Source organism: Dreissena polymorpha, chromosome 14, assembly GCF_020536995.1.
Source record: "Dreissena polymorpha isolate Duluth1 chromosome 14, UMN_Dpol_1.0, whole genome shotgun sequence".
NCBI lineage: Eukaryota > Metazoa > Mollusca > Bivalvia > Myida > Dreissenidae > Dreissena > Dreissena polymorpha.
This window is the reverse complement of record NC_068368.1, coordinates 45,997,140-46,016,612: the sequence shown is the minus strand read 5'-3', so window position 1 is coordinate 46,016,612 and position 19,473 is coordinate 45,997,140. Positions and strand designations below refer to the sequence as shown.

The 19,473-nt window shown below is 38.3% G+C and overlaps 1 protein-coding gene across 4 annotated transcripts in view; it reads right to left on the bottom strand.

Moving 5' to 3' along the window:
• LOC127857963 (uncharacterized) overlaps positions 1 to 19,473 on the bottom strand; it is a 261,868-nt gene that overhangs the window by 225,514 nt on the left and 16,881 nt on the right. For 3 of the 4 annotated variants that reach the window (XM_052394747.1, XM_052394751.1, XM_052394750.1), the window contains exons 8-22: positions 16,595 to 16,713; positions 15,466 to 15,676; positions 15,012 to 15,150; positions 13,914 to 14,171; positions 11,529 to 11,626; positions 10,085 to 10,169; positions 8,816 to 8,933; positions 7,301 to 7,518; positions 6,762 to 6,815; positions 5,821 to 5,907; positions 5,055 to 5,159; positions 4,028 to 4,153; positions 1,901 to 1,990; positions 1,459 to 1,582; positions 966 to 1,091 (exon numbers count right to left, since the gene is read on the bottom strand). In XM_052394747.1, the coding sequence (XP_052250707.1) occupies positions 966 to 1,091; positions 1,459 to 1,582; positions 1,901 to 1,990; positions 4,028 to 4,153; positions 5,055 to 5,159; positions 5,821 to 5,907; positions 6,762 to 6,815; positions 7,301 to 7,518; positions 8,816 to 8,933; positions 10,085 to 10,169; positions 11,529 to 11,626; positions 13,914 to 14,171; positions 15,012 to 15,150; positions 15,466 to 15,676; positions 16,595 to 16,713 (1,958 nt within the window). The remainder of the gene's footprint in view (positions 1 to 965; positions 1,092 to 1,458; positions 1,583 to 1,900; positions 1,991 to 4,027; positions 4,154 to 5,054; positions 5,160 to 5,820; positions 5,908 to 6,761; positions 6,816 to 7,300; positions 7,519 to 8,815; positions 8,934 to 10,084; positions 10,170 to 11,528; positions 11,627 to 13,913; positions 14,172 to 15,011; positions 15,151 to 15,465; positions 15,677 to 16,594; positions 16,714 to 19,473) is intronic. The other variant, XM_052394748.1, reaches the window with a different exon arrangement.

The window sequence follows — 19,473 nt, the reverse complement described above, 5'->3', positions numbered from 1 at the left end:
TCACGTGGCTGTAGAAAAACGGTGTAAATCAGTTCTACAAATAGACATGATAAAATGTGCATGCACTGGATTGAATTTGTTACCGCATCACATTATTAACGGGTTTTGTTTTTCACAACTTACTCGCCGTAAGTAATTTTACACTGCTCAACAATTGCAATTAACTTCTCATAATTAATGATTGTTTACAGTACGGTAAATAGGTGTGATGATGATGCCCGAAACCACCTTTAATGTACTGCTTTATTTACCGGTTTTATATCACGTATTAATGCTACAACTGTGATTCATTGTTAATGAACCTGCGATAAACGCTTACTCTGTGACCGACGTCAATCAAAAATAATAATCGCTATATAACTCCGCCTCCATAAACATTCTCATAACCAATTGGACGTTAAATATCACAGTTTGGCGACTGGAAAGTTACCCGAAAATTTCCCGTGATGAATCTGTCAGCATACACGACTGTGTTATGTGGCTTGAATATAAGATACGGGCATCCGGTTATCTCTTATCAATGGACTATCTATTACCACCTGGAGCTTTTATGGCGATTTCATGTGGAAATCGGTGCCGAGTTCTCTTTAAAAGTAGGGAATATTATATACTTAAAGAGAAATATCAGGGTTTTTTTTGCAATCGCCATTTTCATTAACATTTTAAACTTTAATCGCCAGCTGAAAGATTCAATCGCCTTTGGCGATTTTGGCGATCGGAAACGCTAACATAGCAAATGTTCAGATTTAAGGAAACTCAAAATTTAAAGCTAATAAATAAATCATTAAATGTTCTTTTGATTATTGAAGTTATATCTGTATGGTTAAATACTTGAAAATATCGACAAAATAAAGTATGACACAAACTTTTCTCAGATCAATAATCAATATAAATTATAGATGTTTCCAAACCCTCAACAATCACACATGATTTTGTTGACTGGTATGTGTGGATTACAAACATACCGTATGGCTGAAAGTGGCCAGCAGTCTGATCAAAGCCAGCTGTATTCTGATTGGCTGCCTCAGTCTGTGCTTGATTCTCATTGGTCACCTCGGGCTGTTCCTGCCACTGAGTCTGCCCATAGATGCCTGGAATTCAATTATCTTATGTTGATATGAGAAAAGATAAAATATGACATAAATGCTGAATGACACCCATCCATGCAGTTTTAAGATTCAATTAGGTTTTACATTAGAGAAGTGACAGATAATAAGCATTTTTATTCCCAATTTGTATACTGATATAAAGCTGACAGAAATATTTTTACATTTGTTATAAAGTAAGCATCAATAACAATCTACAATCCCCGAGTCAGCTCAAAACTTTGATAAGTATATTAATATATATGCTGAATAAAGTTTATATAGCATGGATTCCCTTTTAACACTTAAATAAAACCACTAGTTTCTCATGAGTATTCCATACCCTACACCTGTATTTGCTTCTCCTACTCACCCTGCTGGTACTGATGCTGATTGTCTGCCCCTTGCATCACATAGCCAGTGGTCTCCCCTGTCTGACCATCTGCAGGGTAGGCCTGTGAGGGGTCGTAGTGCTGGATATACTGACCTTCTGTGGTCTACAAGGAGAAAACGAGTCTGTCAGTCAACTAGATTTCAATGTCTTTGGCCGCGCTCTGGGCTTAATGCATGTGGGTAAAGTGTCATCCCAGAGTAGCTTGTTCAGTCCGCACAGGTTAATCTGGGTTGGCACTTTCTGTCTACACTTCATTTTGGTTAAGAAAACTTCCATTTACGGAAAAATCTATAAAAGTGAAGTTTGTCCCTGATTAGCCTGATTAGCGGACTGCACAGGCTAATCTGGGACAACACCTAACGCTCATGCATTAAGCCCAGTTTTCCCAGACTCCAGCTCCTATATGCGATTACAAACTCACCTGGTAAGCCTGGGCCTCATAGGCCCCGTGGGCGTACTGTGGATCCTGGGTGTATGCACCCACCATTGTGTTACCCACGTAGGTCGCCTCCTGGAACAGTACAGGTATAAACTCATGATACAAAATGGACTAGAAAAATAACGTCTAAAATAAGTGATTGACAAACACAGTTAAAGCATTATATTCTACATAATTCCCTCGTGCACAAGTGGCAGTCTGTTTAAAGGTCCCAATTGTAATGCCAAATACCAAAATCAGAAATGAAAAAATCTGTTTTTAATGGATTAATTTAATTGTCATTAAATGAAAATATATTATCCAACTTGTAGATTAATAAATTTAATTTATTGTCTGATATCTGCAATATTAAAACACAAAATTAAGTGTCTATAATACCAATTATATAAAGTCAATAACTAAATTGTTGTCATTACATTTCCACAAAATACAGATTTCAAAACATTAAAATTCCAGATTATGTAGGGCACTCTAAAACACTATATGAAAGTGAATATGTTCACATGAGCCCTCCCACCCGCTACTGTTACTGGCACTACAACCGTACCTGTGAAATGGTGTGTTTCCCACCCTTCATGTACATGCCCCCATAAGCCCCGCCTTACATTGTTACTGGCACTACAACCCTACCTGTGAATTGGTGTGTTCCCCACCCTTCATGTACATGCCCCCATAAGCCCTGCTCTACACTGTTACTGGTACTCCTACCCTACCTGTGAAATGGTGTGTTCCCCACCATGGATGTACATGCCCCCCCAACCCTGCCCTACACTGTTACTTCAACCCTACCTGTGAAATGGTGTGTTCCCCACCCTGGATGTACATGCCCCCCGCCCCAGCCCTGCCCTACACTGTTACTGGTACTCCTACCCTACCTGTGAAATGGTGTGTTCCCCAGCCTGCATGTACATGCCCCCCTAAGCCCTGCTCTACACTGTTACTGGTACTCCTACCCTACCTGAGGAATGGTGTGTTCCCCACCCTGCATGTACATGCCCCCCCCCCCCTTGCTCTACATTGTTACTGGTACTCCTACCCTACCTGAGGGATGGGGTGTTCTCCACCCTGCATGTACATGCCCCCCCCCCCCCCCCCCCCTGCTCTACACTGTTACTGGTACTCCTACCCTACCTGAGGGATGGCGTGTTCCCCACCCTGCATGTACATGCCCCCCTTGCTCTACACTGTTACTGGTACTCCCAGTCTTCGACATTAGCTTTGAAAAGTTACATGCCAGTCAGGCCAGTTACTTAAGAATTTTTACATGCCCAACATATTTTTTACATGCCCAAACTTTTTTTAACAACATTATAACAAATCACAACATTTTAACACTTACATGCTACACATAGTAAAGCAGAACATTTGTTTCAATAGTAGTGAATACAACTACATCTAATCAGTCACTAGAATTAAGACGGTCGATCGTTACACCAGTGCTCTTGAAAAGAGCGTTCTCTGGTGTCCTCGTACCATTTCTTGGCTTCCTTTTTCTCTAAATCATTTTCTATTTTGGAAGTGCTTTATCGGGCTTAGCCCCATCAACATACCTAAGATACTGCATAGCCTCTATGTCGACAATGACAAAAAGCATCTTCTCTATTAATGTCTAGAGAAACCGTCGATAAGAACCGAATGTGACCGAACTGCATCGGTCAAAAACAATAACAATGACATGCGCAAGCAGGTGTGTGTTGTTAAACCAATCGAATTTCATTGTTTTACAACTTACAGCAAGGTGTTTGTTCGCAAAATTGAAAAATAGATCTGCAAATATCAAGAACCGCTTACGATTTTTTTTTATAAACTGTCAATTGGCTTCAATAATTTACATGCCCGGCGGGCCACAAACGTGAATTTTTGTATGTGCCCGGCAGTAATTTTACTCGCCACGGGCGATCGGGCGTGTGCTAATTTCGAAGACTGTACTCCTACCCTACCTGAGGAATGGCGTGTTCCCCACCCTGCATGGACATGCCCCCCCCCCCAGCCCTGCTCTACACTGTTACTGGTACCACTACCCTACCTGAGGAATGGCATGTTCTCTAGCCTGCATGTACATGCCCCCCCCCCCCCTGCTCTACACTGTTACTGGTACCCCTACCCTACCTGAGGAATGGCGTGTTCTCCAGCCTGCATGTACATGCCAACCTCTCCACTCTCACTGCTTGCCGTGGTGCGACCTCCAAAATAGGCGGGGGTTGCTGCCCCTGACTGGGGCTGTATTGCACCTTCCTAGACATTATAGACATATTAGCATCATCATGGGAAAACTGGGATTAATGCATGTGCACAAAGTGTGCAGTCTGCACAGATTAATAAGGGTCAACACTTTCCGCCTTGACTGGAATTCTGATTACAAAATACTTCCTTGACCTTTTAAACAAACAATTCCATGACCACGGAAAGTGTTGTCCTTGATTTATTATGGGACCACACTGCATAAAAATTATTTTAGCCCAGTTTTCCAAGAACGAGACTCAATTTGTAAGCAAACTGAGTTGAATTTACAATGTTTCAATTGTGTATTTGAGGCACGCATTTGTTTACATACGACTGTCATTGATTCTGACAGCAAATATGAGCTCTGAAGTCAATCAAAATCGAGGCATTTAACTGCAATTGTAGATTCAATTTCAACTTTCTTGAAAGAAACCCAAGAAAAATACTTTAGCAATTAGGTTTATTTTGATTTCTTGTATATATGATCAAAATAGTAACATGAATACATACTTTAGAATATTTAAAACAGGTTCTTAGGTAGATCTTTCACAAAGACACTAAGCATTTTCCCCCCAAATATCAATGCCAGATTGGCTCCAAAAGCCATCGACTTAAATTGAAATCAAACTTTAGTAAAAAGGCTTAAAATAAAACATTCAGAAGGACTGGGATGAAAAAAATACGCTTAAAAATCATAAAACCCCGTTTGCTTCCTGAAGGGAAAGGGTTTCATAGGGCTTCCCGTGGCTCCAAATTTTATGTAGTCAAATTTGTCTCACTCATGCAAAGTGTGTACATTTGGCTATTTTAAGAGTTTTTATGAAGAACAAGTTGTAGCCAGATATAATGTTTTTAGCCAAATGTGTAAATTTTAAGCAATTGGTAAATTTGGCGAATCACAGTTTCTGCTCACCTCAAATTGCACAAGAGTAGCATGCAATGCCCTCAGCCACTCTGGGTCCTGAACGTCCTCCTCCTCCTCCATACGTGGGTCACTGAACTTCAACTGGCTTGACAGCTGTAACATAGGGACAAACTTGTATGTCAATGCTTTTTTTCGTTCTTACAGTATGGTTGAAGTTCAAAACTTTCGAGAAATCAGTACCTCAAATTTTCAACATTTTGAGAAGTTTGCGACTAAAATCTTAAAAAAAAAATAAGGGTTTGTGGTATCTCTTTTAAAAAATGTGAAAAGTTTGCGCCATTTTTCCAAATTTGGAGCAAAAAGCCGACTCACTAAGATTGGAAAAAAAAGCCCTGCACGTTCCAGGCAATAAAACAAAAAATGTAAAATTTCTTTAAACAAGAATCCAAGCATGAGCTATATTTAAGGGGAAAACATCAAACACAATTGTTCTTCTCAATATCAATCTCAAACACATAGAATATGGTTTAGATGATGGTTGCCTGAGTAAAGCCTAAAATGACAAAATAAAGCTTAATAAGGTAGCTTAAGCAATTTTTTCTAGTAATGATATTTTCGTTTTTAGGTTATCACTAAAAAGCTTTGCGGACCCCGCAATGGTTTGACGGCATTTTTATTGCCATATCTGCTGTATGCAATACACTCTTCCTGTGTAAGCTGGTTTACCAGTACTAAGTGCACATACTTATTCCAGTAACTGACAACTGCCGTAATTGAATCAGAGGTAAGTTGGGGACAACCAGCGTAAACTTACATCAAAGATGAGTTTGACTAGAGTGTGAGGGAAGTAAGCAGGACTGGTGTTGATCTGTCTGGCTATCACTTCACAGTATTGCAGGGCCTGGAAAGAGGGAAATACAACTTAATTTGTCGTTTTGGCGTGCCATCGTGTTGGCTACCTAAATACCGGCCAACACGCCAGAACGATATGGCGGGAGACATCCGCCTTAGGTTTCTTATTCCATTAAAAAATACGATCATCTTTCTGGGAAAACATGGTGCAATGCATTTAAATAAAGTGCTGTCCCAGATAAGCCTGCGCAGTCCACATAGGCTTATCAGGAACAAAACTTTCAGCATTTATTGTATTTTTTGGTTAAACAAAGTCTCTTCGTACAGAAAATTCAGTTTATGAGATTGCGTCCCTAAATAGAACGGCATTAAATTAGATGTGGTCTAAGAAAACTGGGCTTAATTCATGTGCTTAAAAGTGTCGTCCCAGATTATCCTGTATAGTCTGCACAGGCAAGTCAGGGCAACACTTTTTGCCACAATGGGATTTTTCTTTAGAAAAGACTGCCTTCTATTGAACAATTCCATGAAACCCAAAAGTGTCACCCCTCATAAGCCTATGCTGACTGCACAGGCTAATCTGGGATGACAATTTTAGCTTATGCATTGAGCCCAGTTTTAACAGAAAGAGACTCGCATAAGTCATTCCATACATGCACTGTTATATGCCTTAAGTTTTTCATACATGCATTTCCCTTTATATTTGATGTTAAATTACCAAGTTGATAAATAATATCTCAAACAAGGACAGATTCATGCGCTTCAACATACACGAAAAGAACATTTTTTATATTGAAAATAGCAATAGATTTATGAATGTTACGCAAGTTAATTTTACCAAAACGCAAATAAGTACAACAAAATTTGGGAGTCATTGATAACCAACACATTTTCACCACTCACCTCTTGAGCATATCCGTAATTAGCCAGTCTGGTAGCATACAGGTACTTGTACGTCTGAAAGATACAACAATACAAATATTCTGACTGGATTTTTCTAATACAGTTAAAGTTCTGTTTTTGAGTAACAAATGCATTTAAGTTCTTATTAAAATTATGATCTCATTATTACAGCAACCACTTTTGGCTCCAGATTTAAATTCTTTAATTCTTGGTTCTTTAAGTGTTTCTCAAATTCCTAAACTAATGTTTTGTGTTGTTTTTTAAATTCCTTGATTGTTTTCATCCAAAATAGCATGCTTTTGACAAATATTGACATTGACTTTTGACAAGCATCTTCAATTTATTAGACTTTCACATTTGTTGCCAAAAACCCCAAAGAAAACAGGAGTCTGACAACAACAACAAAACAGAAAACAAACCTGGAAGCTTATAAAAGCCATTAGCACATTGCCAATACCAAACCCAGTTCCCTTAAAAAATTTTTTTTCATGAGAACAAAGAACAGAAATCGGTCAACAACAACATAACTGAGAACAAACCTGGAAACTTATCAGAGCCATGAGCACATTGCCAAGGGCCAGGGCGTACTCATATATCTCTGTACACTGAATGGCCTCGTTGTTGGCAAAGAGTTCCAGCGGCAGACCGTGACTAGAGCCGATGAGCACGATCTTGGACGACTTGCGTGCATACGTGCCGAAGCCTACGCGCGACATCAGGTAGCAGAAGTGGCTCGCGTGCAGGAATCCCCTTGATGCTGCGGTAAAGAATGGACAGTGAGTATGTGAGATGCAATGTGCAAAAATGGGTCTTATGTCATATGCAGCCAGGATAGCTCCAGGCCAGCATGCCCAGTCTGGTTAGGAGCTACCTGCCGGCTGCAGTCATGCATGGTTCCTTGGTCTCGTTATCGGACAGCTTAGCTCCTGACCAGACTGTGAAAATGCGCAGGCTGTGCTTGATTTAAATTGCCGCATATAGAAAATGCATAAGACCTATTTTTGCATGACGCAGGAAGTATGTGCATGATGAGAACTCTTGAAGAATTGAAGAAGCTAACCATGTTTGTAGATTTAATCAATATATGTACATAATTGGGAATGTGCATGCCTATAAAGAGAAATATCAATGATTTTCTTGTTTTTAACTAAATATTTAAATACAAAATTACAATCAGAATATTGATACAGTATCTGGTATTTGGATATCTTTATAATCAATAACTACCCTGATCAACTTATACTTTTTTTTAAACACATTTGTTTAATTTTCAAATTGGAACAATCAATACCATAAAAACACACATACAACATTTGATAACAAAAGCATCGCTTTGCGTGTGCAGACCACTCATCTATTTTTCTTTTTAAAGGTGAAGGGACCTATCTTAATTTCAGCAAAGAACTATTGGTAAATTTATTTTTAAATCAAAAGGTAGGAAATCCGACCAGGGTTCCCAGCTTTTTGTATGAGCAAAATTCCCTGATTTTTTCCTGATGGAAAATAAAAATTCCAGAATCATAATTTCGACCTATTTCTTGTTTTAGACACCCTCAATAAATAGCAGTTGCAGACATAACTAAGCTACATGTATACTACAAAGCCTCCATTGCCATGCAGAGTAATCGTTTAGCTGTTTTATTGTATGGACTTCCATACACATGACAGGAAAGTCTGACCAAACAAAATTCCCTGACTTTTCCCTGACTGGAAAAAGTGAGTCTTTTTCCAGGTTTTCCCTGATTTCCAGGTTGGCTGGGAACCCTGCCGACCGAATAAACACAACAAAGTTACTCCAATACCCCTCCTCCTTGCATTGGTCGCCGTGGCGTAGTGCATATGGTGTCCGCCGAGCAATCAGGAGGTTACGGGTGCAAACCCCAATGGGAGCATTGCTTCTATCTCCCACAAAGACGCCAAGTACTGGTTATAGTCCCATGACACGCACTCGAGAGCATTTCAATAAGCCAAAGGCTTTCTATGCAATCTAGCTAAAATAAATAGTTTTTAAATAATGATAGAGGTCATCTTCATACGTGGAATTTTCGCATTACCTAGGGTGTCACCGAGTGTGGTGATGGACTTGCGGTCGAGCTCTGTCTTAGTGGTCTGATTTGAGAGGATCATGGCCAGATGGGGGCGCCAGTCTCCCCACCTCTCCTCCGTCACACACTGGAATGAAATATGAGCCTTGTTGTTGGAAAACTGGGTTTAACGCATGTGTGTAAGTGACGTCCCAGATTAGCCTGTGCAATCCACACAGGCTAATAAGGGAGGAAACTTTCTGCTTTTATGGAATTTTTTGTTTAAAGAAAATCTCTTTCAAACGAAATCAAGTTTTAGCACACACAAAATTACCCCTGATTAGCCTGTGCATACTACAAAGGCTAATCTTGGACGACACTTAACATATTTGCATTAAGCCCAGTTTTCCGAAAATGAGGCTCTTATAGAAACTTTAAAGGCTTAAGAAATTGGAACCAATAACATATGGAAGAACTAATCTAATATGACTAAGATCTATATCACTCTTGATAATTTCAAAACAAGAACCACGGAGCACTTAATAACGGAAAAACATGTACCCTTTTTAAATTAGCTCGAAAGACATGCCTTAAAATAATCAAACCTATTCTTTGTAAATTTGGTAAGTCAACCATTTTTTTTTTTGGAAGTTCTAATTTTATGTCTTATTCCAAAAATTTGGAAACATTTTTTTTTTTAATTTGCTTAGCAGCTTAACCATTTTTGACCTATATAAGCACTTTGATGATTTTTAGTCCCTCAGAAAATCAAATTAAATTAAAGATTATTCTAACTAGATTCAAGTTTAAAAGGCTTAATTTCCATCCCTTAGATACTGATGAGCAGCAAACAGCATAAAACCCAAACAGACTGCGAGATACTCGCAGGCTGTTCTGGTTTATTGCTGGTTGCATATAGCCATTTTAACTTTCCCACGGCCCTTGCTACACTTTGGGGGATTGGGGCCAGAGTCCTAAGAGGGGGGGAATTTCGCGTCGTTTTGGGCAAAAAGGGGAATTTTAGAAGATCTTTTCACCAACCATTCAACACTTAAAATTAATTTATTTCAATGTAATTTACATAAATATACATTGCATCAAAGGTTAGTAGCACGATACCAGCTGGCAACATAAGTATAAAAGTAAAAACAAATATTTTTTTTGGTGAGAGGGGGAATTTTTAGCTGAAATAGGGGAAAAAAGTATACTTTTTTAATGGGGGAAATCAAGGGCACTGTTTCCTTCTGAGAGTGAAAGGGTTAAACACAAGAATAAGAAAAGTGAACATTTGTCACTCACTGTTACTGCCGCAGGCTGTCTGCCGGACATAAGTTGGTAGAGCGTCTGTAATGGGTCATTCATCCGCATGGCCACATTGGCAAACCTGAACATTACAACAGACAGTCCAGTATGAAACTATTGTATTTGATGTTGAACAGTTAAAATAGTTTCACGCTAATCAATTCTTACATATGAGTGTTGTTTTGAGAAAACTGGGCATAATGCATGTGCGTAAAGTGTCGGCCCAGATTAGCCTGTGCAGTATGCACAGGCTAATCAGGGACAAAACTTCCCGCCTAAATTGGAATTTTTGCTAAGAGACTTCATTTAAACGAAAAATGTCATAAAAGCATAACACCACTCATATTTGAGTTGCAGTCTGGGAAAACCTGGCTTTATGCAAAGTATTTTCCTAGATTACTTTACAAAGTCTGCACAGGCTGATTAGAGATGACACTTTCCACCGGATTTGCATTTAGAAGAGACTTCCTTAAAAGGAACAATTTCATACACGTGGAAAGTATCGTCCCTGATAAGCCTGTAAAGACTTCAAACGATAATCTGGCACCATAAAATTCACTAAATGACAATAAGTGCTTCATTTTGACCTTTACCTTTACAAGGATGGTAGCACTTAGACCTTGACCTAAGAGTATGACCTGGATGGCAGCAACATGCTTATTGTATGCAGCAACAGAAAAAGTCATTTATATATATCCCCTTAAACTACTGGGTTGTGGGTGAATACAAATTTAATTTTGTGCAAATACCTAAAAGAGGGGAGGGGGGATACCTTACCTCCCTTGAATGATTTCAACAAAACTATTCATTATTTGAGAAATAAGCTCACGTAAAAAATTATTTGTAGCATAGTCTTTGCACAAACAAAGGAGAAAATAAGCTGAAAGGAGGCGATATTACACACAGTAATCGATTTTAAGTTGTGGCGACCTTGACCTTGGAGATACTGACATAATGCTTTCGCGCGACACACCGTCAAATGATGGTGAACAAATGTGCCAAATGATTTTAATATCTCACAATGAACGACAAAGTTATAGCCCAGACAAGCTCATTTATGGCCATTTTTGACCTTTGAAATCAAATTGTGACCTTGACCTTGGAGATATTGACGTAATTCTTTAGCACATCACACCGTCTAATGATGGTGAACAAACGTGCCAAATGATTTTAAAATCGCACAATGGACAACAAAGTTATGGCCCGGACAAGCTTGTTCCGCCCGCCTGCCAGCCCGCCAGCCGACATTCGCCAATCTAATAACCAGTTTTTTCCTTCCCAAAACCTGGTTAATAAAAGCATGTATCAATCTCAAATCAATACAAGTCACAAAGACTATTAATTTGTCAAGAATTTTTTTATTTTCAAAGCAGTCTTGGGGCACAAGCAAAGGCAAATATCAGATGAAAGGACAGCAACTAGAAGCAGGAATCAGTCTCACCTCAACATGACACTAGCATGTGCCCTGGGGTCCATCTTACTAGCCAAGAACAGGGCATGGCCCCACAAGTTGTTCTTCATTGCCCAGTCTAATGCATCCTGTGTCAAAGAATAAGTTGTTATTGTGCAAGTTACACATATGTCATAAGAACAGAATTAAATAGTATTTGGGTTTCGTGTTATGTAAACCATGTATTTTTTTATATCAAATCCATTATATACCAGATCGTGAAATGCATTTATCCATGTTTCATTTGTAACTATATATGACAATAGTTCCAGCAACACAATTTCTTTTTATGAAAATGGGGCAATAACAAGGTTGTTCTTGACAACTCTAATGCAAAATACGCTTTCCTTAGTTTCAATGGCTCAAAACTGATGTGAAAGCTAACAGTCCTGAGTCTGTCAGATTTTTGTTCCTCTTTCGTCTTATATTATTATTTTGAATCTTAAATGATAAAATTGACGAGTATTTCTATTATTCTTTTGACTTGTACATTGGAAATCTGGAAAGTCAATAGTAACATTTCTTAAAATCTGGGAGAAAAACTCACAACATGAGAGTCAAAGAAAATCCCAATGAACTTACAAATTTTTGCACAGCAACCATTTCTAACGTTAGAACAAGAGCACCGCCTTGCGGGTGCAGACCGCTCATCTATTTTCTTTTTAAAGGTGAAGGGACTCTCATTTTCAATCACAAAGGAGGGAGGAGTGGAGTGAAGAGGGGTGTATAGTGTGGGGTTGTGGACATTTATTACATTATCTTCCAAAAAAGTGAAAAAAAAAAAAAAAAAAAAAAAAAAATCGGGGGGGGGGGGGGGGGGGTTGGGGGGGCGATGGGGGGGGGGGGGGGGTTTGGGTGCGATGGTTGGACGGTATTTCAAACATAACAGTTTTAAAAAAAAAATGGGAGGGGGGGGGGTATAGTGTGAGGGTGTGGTGGTAATTTGTGAGATGATCTTAAAAAAAAAAAAAAAAAAAAAAAAAAAAAAAATTGGGGTGGGTGGGGTGGGGGGGTGGGGGGGGGTATAGTGTGAGGGTGTGGTGGTCATTTGTGAGATGATCTTAAAAAAAAAAAAAAAAAAAAAAAAAAATTAGCGGGGAGGGGTGAGGGGTGGAGGGGGGGAGGGCACGGGGGATGGTTTGGGTGGAGTCTATTGTGGTATGTCAGGTAAGAGTAGTTTCATCAAAGTATCAATCAAATCTAATCATAAATAAAGAAGTTATGGCAATTTTAGCAAAATTTAATAATTTGACCTTGAGAGTCAAGGTCATTCAAAGGTCAAAGTAAAATTCAAGTTGCCAGGTACAGTAACCTCATGATAGCATGTAAGTATTTGAAGTTTGAAAGCAATAGCCTTGATACTTAAGAAGTAAAGTGGATCGAAACACAAAATTTAACCATATATTAAAAGTTACTAAGTCAAAAAAGGGCCATAATTCCGTAACAATGACAACCAGAGTTATGCAACTTGTCCTTTTACTGTACCCTTATGATAGTTTGTGAGGTTCCAAGTATGAAAGCAATATCTATGATACTTTAGGGGTAAAGTGGACCAAAACATAAATCTTAACCAAATTTTCAATTTTCTAAGTATAAAGGGCCCATAATTCCGTCCAAATGCCAGTCAGAGTTACATAACTTTGCCTGCACCGTCCCCTTATGATAGTTCATAAATCTTGCAAGTATGAAAGCAATAGCTTTGATACTGTAGGAATAAAGTGGACCTAAACACAAAACTTAATCAAATTTTCAATTTTCTAAGTATAAAAAGGGCACAAAATTTTGTCAAAATGCCAGTCAGAGTTACATTACTTTGCCTGCACAGTCCCCTTATGATAGTTAGTAAGTGTTGCAAGTATGAAAGCAATAGCTTTGATGCTTAAGGAATAAAATGGACCTAAACACAAAACTTAACCAAAATTGTCAATTTTCTAAGTATAAAAAGGGCACATAATTCTGTCAAAATGCATGCCAGAGTTATCTAACTTTGCCTGCCCAGTCCCCTCATGATAGTAAGTAAGTGTACCAAGTTTGAATGCAATAGCATTGATACTTACTGAGAAAAGTGGAACTAAACGCAAAACTTAACCAAAATTTTCAATTTTTTAAGTATAAAAAGGGCACATAATTCTGTCAAAATGCACGCCAGAGTTATCTAACTTTGCCTGCCCAGTCCCCTCATGATGGTAAGTAAGTGTACCAAGTTTGAATGCAATAGCATTGATACTTTCTGAGAAAAGTGGACCTAAACGCAAAACTTAACCGGACGCCGACGCCAACGCCGACGCCAAGGTGATGACAATAGCTCATAATTTTTTTTCAAAAAATAGATGAGCTAAAAAGCACACAATTATCTTTCCATAAAAACACCCTCACCTTTTTCCTGCCGTACATCAACAGATGCCGGAACCTGTCCGTGCATTCCTCCAGTGACCTCCCTTTGTTGACCAATACCCTATCGACCGGAGTGGTCCCTCTTGAAAGCCGCTGGGGGTCGCTCACATCGCTCTCTGCCTCGTCTGCCTCGAGGTGGTCGCTGCTAGGCGTGATCTGCATGCCAGTCTTGCGGTAGTCCTGGGTTGTGGGCTCGTGACCTTGCAGCAGGAGGTCAGCTATGTCCGTGCCCACCAACGTCTGAATGGGAGAAAAGGAAAGTCTGCAAAAAGTCTGCTATGCCCACACCCACCACAGTCATACGGGAGAAAAGAAGCAAGAGTAAAAGAACAAAAGTAACTAGTATTTGTCAGTTACCAAAAAACTACTAATTACATGTAGTACTCAACCTAAAATTTCTAATCGGCCAGACCTAATGCAGTTTAACTGGCTTTTTCCGAGGGCCTGTGGACATTTGCAAAGACTTCTTAAACCGACCTAAGGTTTTTACAGCTTTATTTCAATTATGTGTTCATACTTACAAATAGTATGAACAGCATATCCAGAATCAGTGCTCCAGCTAGAATTTGAAAAGGGCAGGGTGGCTTTTTTGTCAAAAGGGCACTTTCGACGCGCAGTATTTTGTGAAAAGGGCACTTTCGACGCGCAGTATTTTGTGAAAAGGGCACGTTCGAGCGCGCGGGTTTTTCTGGAATGCTTTTATTTGCATGTTAATTTATATGTTATAAATAATTGTATTATTCCCATTATTATTAAACCATTCAAATATAATGTCTACAATGAGGATTAAACTAATTACAATGTAATAAGAGATTTATGAATTATCATATTAAAAAAAAAAAAAAAAAAAAAAATTTTTTTTTTTTTTTTTTTTTTGAGGGGGGGGGGGGGCAGGGCGGAGGTTCGGGGGGGCAGGGCGGAGGTTCGGGAGGGCAGGGCGCGGCGCCCTTCGATTTAGGCCTAGCTGGAGCACTGCAGAATAAGAGGCTAGGATATTCCACTTTTCAATATTTAATGAAATCCAAAAACAAAACATCTTGATTTCTTTTTCCAAATTCTTATGTTCCATAGACGACTTACGCCGTTCTGCTTGATGAGAAGCTCCAGGAAGCGCCAAATCAGTTCCGCAGAGTCTCGGTCCTCCAGCGCCATGTTCTCTGCGCAGGCTCGTGCCTTGCTCTGACAGTACAGCAGCACGTCATTCTTGTGAGTGTCGCCCCTGGAAACATTTCACAGTAATCAAATATTTATGATACAAGATATTCATGCAAATTTAGAATAGAGATAATTGTTGGTGCTTCCAGTGGATAATCAATTATTATTTATGTTGGAATTCAGGGATTTATATATTTTCCCAAGATCTGTAGTGAATTCTGAAGTAAGAATCTTTTTTAATGAAACTGCTGATTTATAAAATTTCTAAGGTTCATGACATTCTATTATGGCCTCTTCTATGAAAGAAAACAAAAAAGCACTCTATCCACAAAGAAGGTAATGTCATTAAAACAAGTAAAGCAATAGCAATTATCTCTACCTGACTAGGGGCCCAGGGAAGTCTGCCAGTTCCTGTGACTCCTGATTCACCTCCAGCATTGCCTGTACGTTGTGGATCTCCACTGTGGCTGGCTCCCCGTCAGCAGGCCGACTGGGCAGCACACTGACCAGCTGACCGTTGGGACCGAACGCAGCACGGCGATGTGGAATCATGAACTTCTCTGGGGTTTGACGCTGTGGTATAACGTCCGCTGAGAAAGTAAAAAAAAAATTAATACAGAATATATATCAAGTTTTTGTGGAAACTGCACCACTTGAATAAGAGGTAGGGGAAATTGAAATGGCTATAACAAATAACATCACATGTCACTTCCACTCTCTGATTCTGTGGATTCATATTCCCTGTGTGACCAGACAACACCATGATTAGGACATGTGAATACGGAATTAACATTACTACAATTACTAGTTCTACAGGACAAGTGAAAATCATCTGATGTCTTTTCTGATCACAAAGACTATTTTTCATTGAATTAAAAACCTGCTCTAAAAGGATATCTATTCCGCAAGTAGAACTCGAGTTAACAGACAGTTATTATTTTCAATTTCATACAGCATGTGTTAGTTGTTAAGCTGGACTGTGTCCGGAGTAAATATTGATTTTTGGTGAAAACTGTTTGTGTGGTATAAGAAAGTGAACCACCAAACGGCATCCACCGTGAGTATTGATTTTTCAGAGCAAATCTAACAGCAAGGTAGGTTTTAAAACCAATCTGAATTTCCTCTGCATAATGACAAACATACGCATGTTTTTTTTTTAAAGGGATGAGGGCGATGTTGAAAGGTCTTAAACACATAGCAAACAAGCATTTGATACAAAAGACAAACAAAAAAGTCTGTACATGATCAGACCAAGCATTCTCAAATCGTAAAAAAATATTTAAATATAATCCCAATTAACAAATTTCAGAAGTGATATGTAAACTTTATACGTCATATCAGCCCCTTGCAATATTTATTTCATACTCATTTAAAGGACGAGTGTATGTGTTTGCAGGACGAGTGAACATTGTAAGGAACTAGCCCTGCAGGAAATGTGAAGTCTTAAAATATTTGTGTCCCCCATCACCAGAATATAAATTGATGCAAGACTTGTAACATGCACTCACTAGTTGTTTCGACCCACGCCGATACATCCGGGTCCCATCTGTAACCGTTGTATTCGTAACCATGGTAATCCTCGTAGCCGGTACGGGAATAGTCATACAACTCTGGAGGATACTCAAACCTGAAACACAGGCAGGGCTTTTTCTCTCCAATTTTGGGATATGACCTTTACCAGTGAAAATTGGGAATATGAGCGTCAATTTGTTATATGTTTGGAAATTGAGAAAGTTTATTGTTTGATATACAGCACAGAACCACTATTCACAAGCGTCTAAGGGAAATCTTAACTTAAGGTCAACTTTCAGATCCTAATTCTATGTAAAATCCTTTTCATTTGCTCACAAATATAAATATGTAAATCACTTAAGCAATTTTTACTGGTTCTAAACATTTAAATGTAAATAGGCATATACATCAAAACGCCAGAGACTTTAAGAATGTTATTAATTACAGAAATGTAGGGATGCAAGAGGTTACAAAAAACATTAACCGGTTAACCTTTTGTTGTAACCACATATTAACCGGTTAACCAAAAAACCTTTAGTAGAAAGCATGGTGATGTACATTTATACATTAAACACGTCATACCGCTCTTACATGTACTGTATAGAAACACAAGTAATTTCGGATGGTGCGTCATGTTGTTCTAATTTGACGCAGGCGCAAGTAGGCAGTATGTTACACGCAAGACGTAAAATCGCTCAAATGATTCCATTAAAAAAGCATAATAAAAAATAATTAAGGTTAAGCTTTTCCCGAAAATGAAACCGGTTAACTGGACGTTTCGGTAGGTTAACCGGTTAATCTCTTACATCCCTACAGAAATGCAATTAGTTTTCTAACTTTGGCCCAGTAAAATTGTGAAAACAGTAAAAAATCAATTTGGACAAGTTCATACTCATAACTGTCTTAGGGAACACATAAAAACTTCAGCCTTAAACATGAAATGTAAACAACTTTTAATTTGAACATTCTTAATTTTCCTCACATTGAAACTACATATTTCTGTTACTTTCTTTAACGTTTCCTTACTAGATTCAAGTTTTAAAGGCTTCATTTCCATCCCTTAGATACTGATGAGCAGCAAACAGCATAAAACATCAACAGACTGCGAGTTACTCCTGGCTGTTCTGGTTTTTTGCTGTTTGCACATAGGCATTTTTACTTTGCTTTTGAGTGGGAAATGGTTAAAAAAACATTTCATTGAAAATTTGTAAAAACTGACTACTACCAAGGAGTATTTCTTAGTTTAAATAAATAAATATTTCATAATACTGACACGAATACATGTATATAGGTTTTCAAAGACTAACACACAGATACAATGAAAAAATACCTTTAAGCTTCTAGTTCCAAACATTTAAAACTAAAACGTATAGTGCATGCATACATTTTTATTTGTTCTTTGGGTTAATTTTTGTATATGTGAAGTTCAGTTTTGCATATTAATGCATGTATTAATGGAGACTTAATGCTGCACATTTGGACTGATAATTACACAGCACAAGCATTGCCAAAATAACACAAGGCAAAGGGTATCAAGTAGAAAATAAGAATGTAATATTTAACTTTGAGTCTGGCTATTAATCCTAAATACGCATTAAAAATTACGCATTAAAAAAAGGGTACCCCATGTGTTCACCAAGCCTAGCTCAATGATAGCTCTATGTTAGCAGAAAAAGTGAATAAATATATAATATGTGCCGTGCTCTGTGAAAAAGAGGTTTAATACATGTGCGTAAAGTGTCGTCCCAGATTAGCCTCTGCAGTCTGCACAGGCTTATCAGGGACAACACTTTCTGCTTTTATGATATATTTCGTTTAAAGAAAGTCTCTTCTTACCAAAATCAAGTTTAGGCAGAAAGTGTTGTCCCTGATTAGCCTGTGCAGACTAACAGGTTGATCTGGGACGGCACTTAACACACATGCATTAAACCCCCTTTTCACAGAGCACGGCCCATATGAAGAGAAGGACTACACAGCTTGTGAAGGAACATAAACAGTAGCTGACATTCTGCTGACATTTCCTATATAGTTACAATTTGTTGAACAATTATTTCTCAATATAATATTTATTCTGGACAAAAACACAATATAAATTCAAAGAAAATATTAAGAGCTTTGACAAAATTACACTGTAATCATACAAAATGCTAAAAAATGTAGTCACATATACATTAACTCTTCATTTCCCTTTAAAGTCATGTTTGTTTCTTTTTTTTAAAATAAGCAACTTTTCAATTATCCAATGAACTTAATTCCTGAACTCAAGCAAGGGTTAACTTAAGGGGACAACTGCTTGCCCGTTATAGGTTTAAACTTACCATCTGGGCAAGGGGACAACTGCTTTCATGTTCAGGGTTTAAACTTGCCATCTGGGCAGGCAGAAAACTGCTTGCCCTTTCAGGGTTTAAACTTGCCATCTGGGCAATCGGACAACTGCTTGCCCTTTCAGGGTTTTAACTTGCCATCTGGGCAAGAGGCAGTTGAATCCTTAACTCAACCTCTGACTTAAGTTATTATTAACCCTTTACCCTTTATAAATGCACTTTGACACGTTAATGGTCCCTTAGAAAATCTAATAACATTTAAAATCTTCTTTACTAAAATCGAGTTTTAAAGGCTTCATGTCTTACCTAAAGATAATAACGAGCAGCAAACAGCATAAAACCTGAACTGACTGCGAGTCTTACTCATTACATTTTTCCAAATTTTGTGTAGCTAACAGAAAATGGACATTTCAAACTACAATCATGACTTTATGTCAAATGATATTGATGACACATTTTATTAAATAATTTACAAGTTACAGACGATGGTAAATAAACACAATTTATGTAAAGTTTCAGAATAAGAGTTATACATGTGTAATGTGAAACTA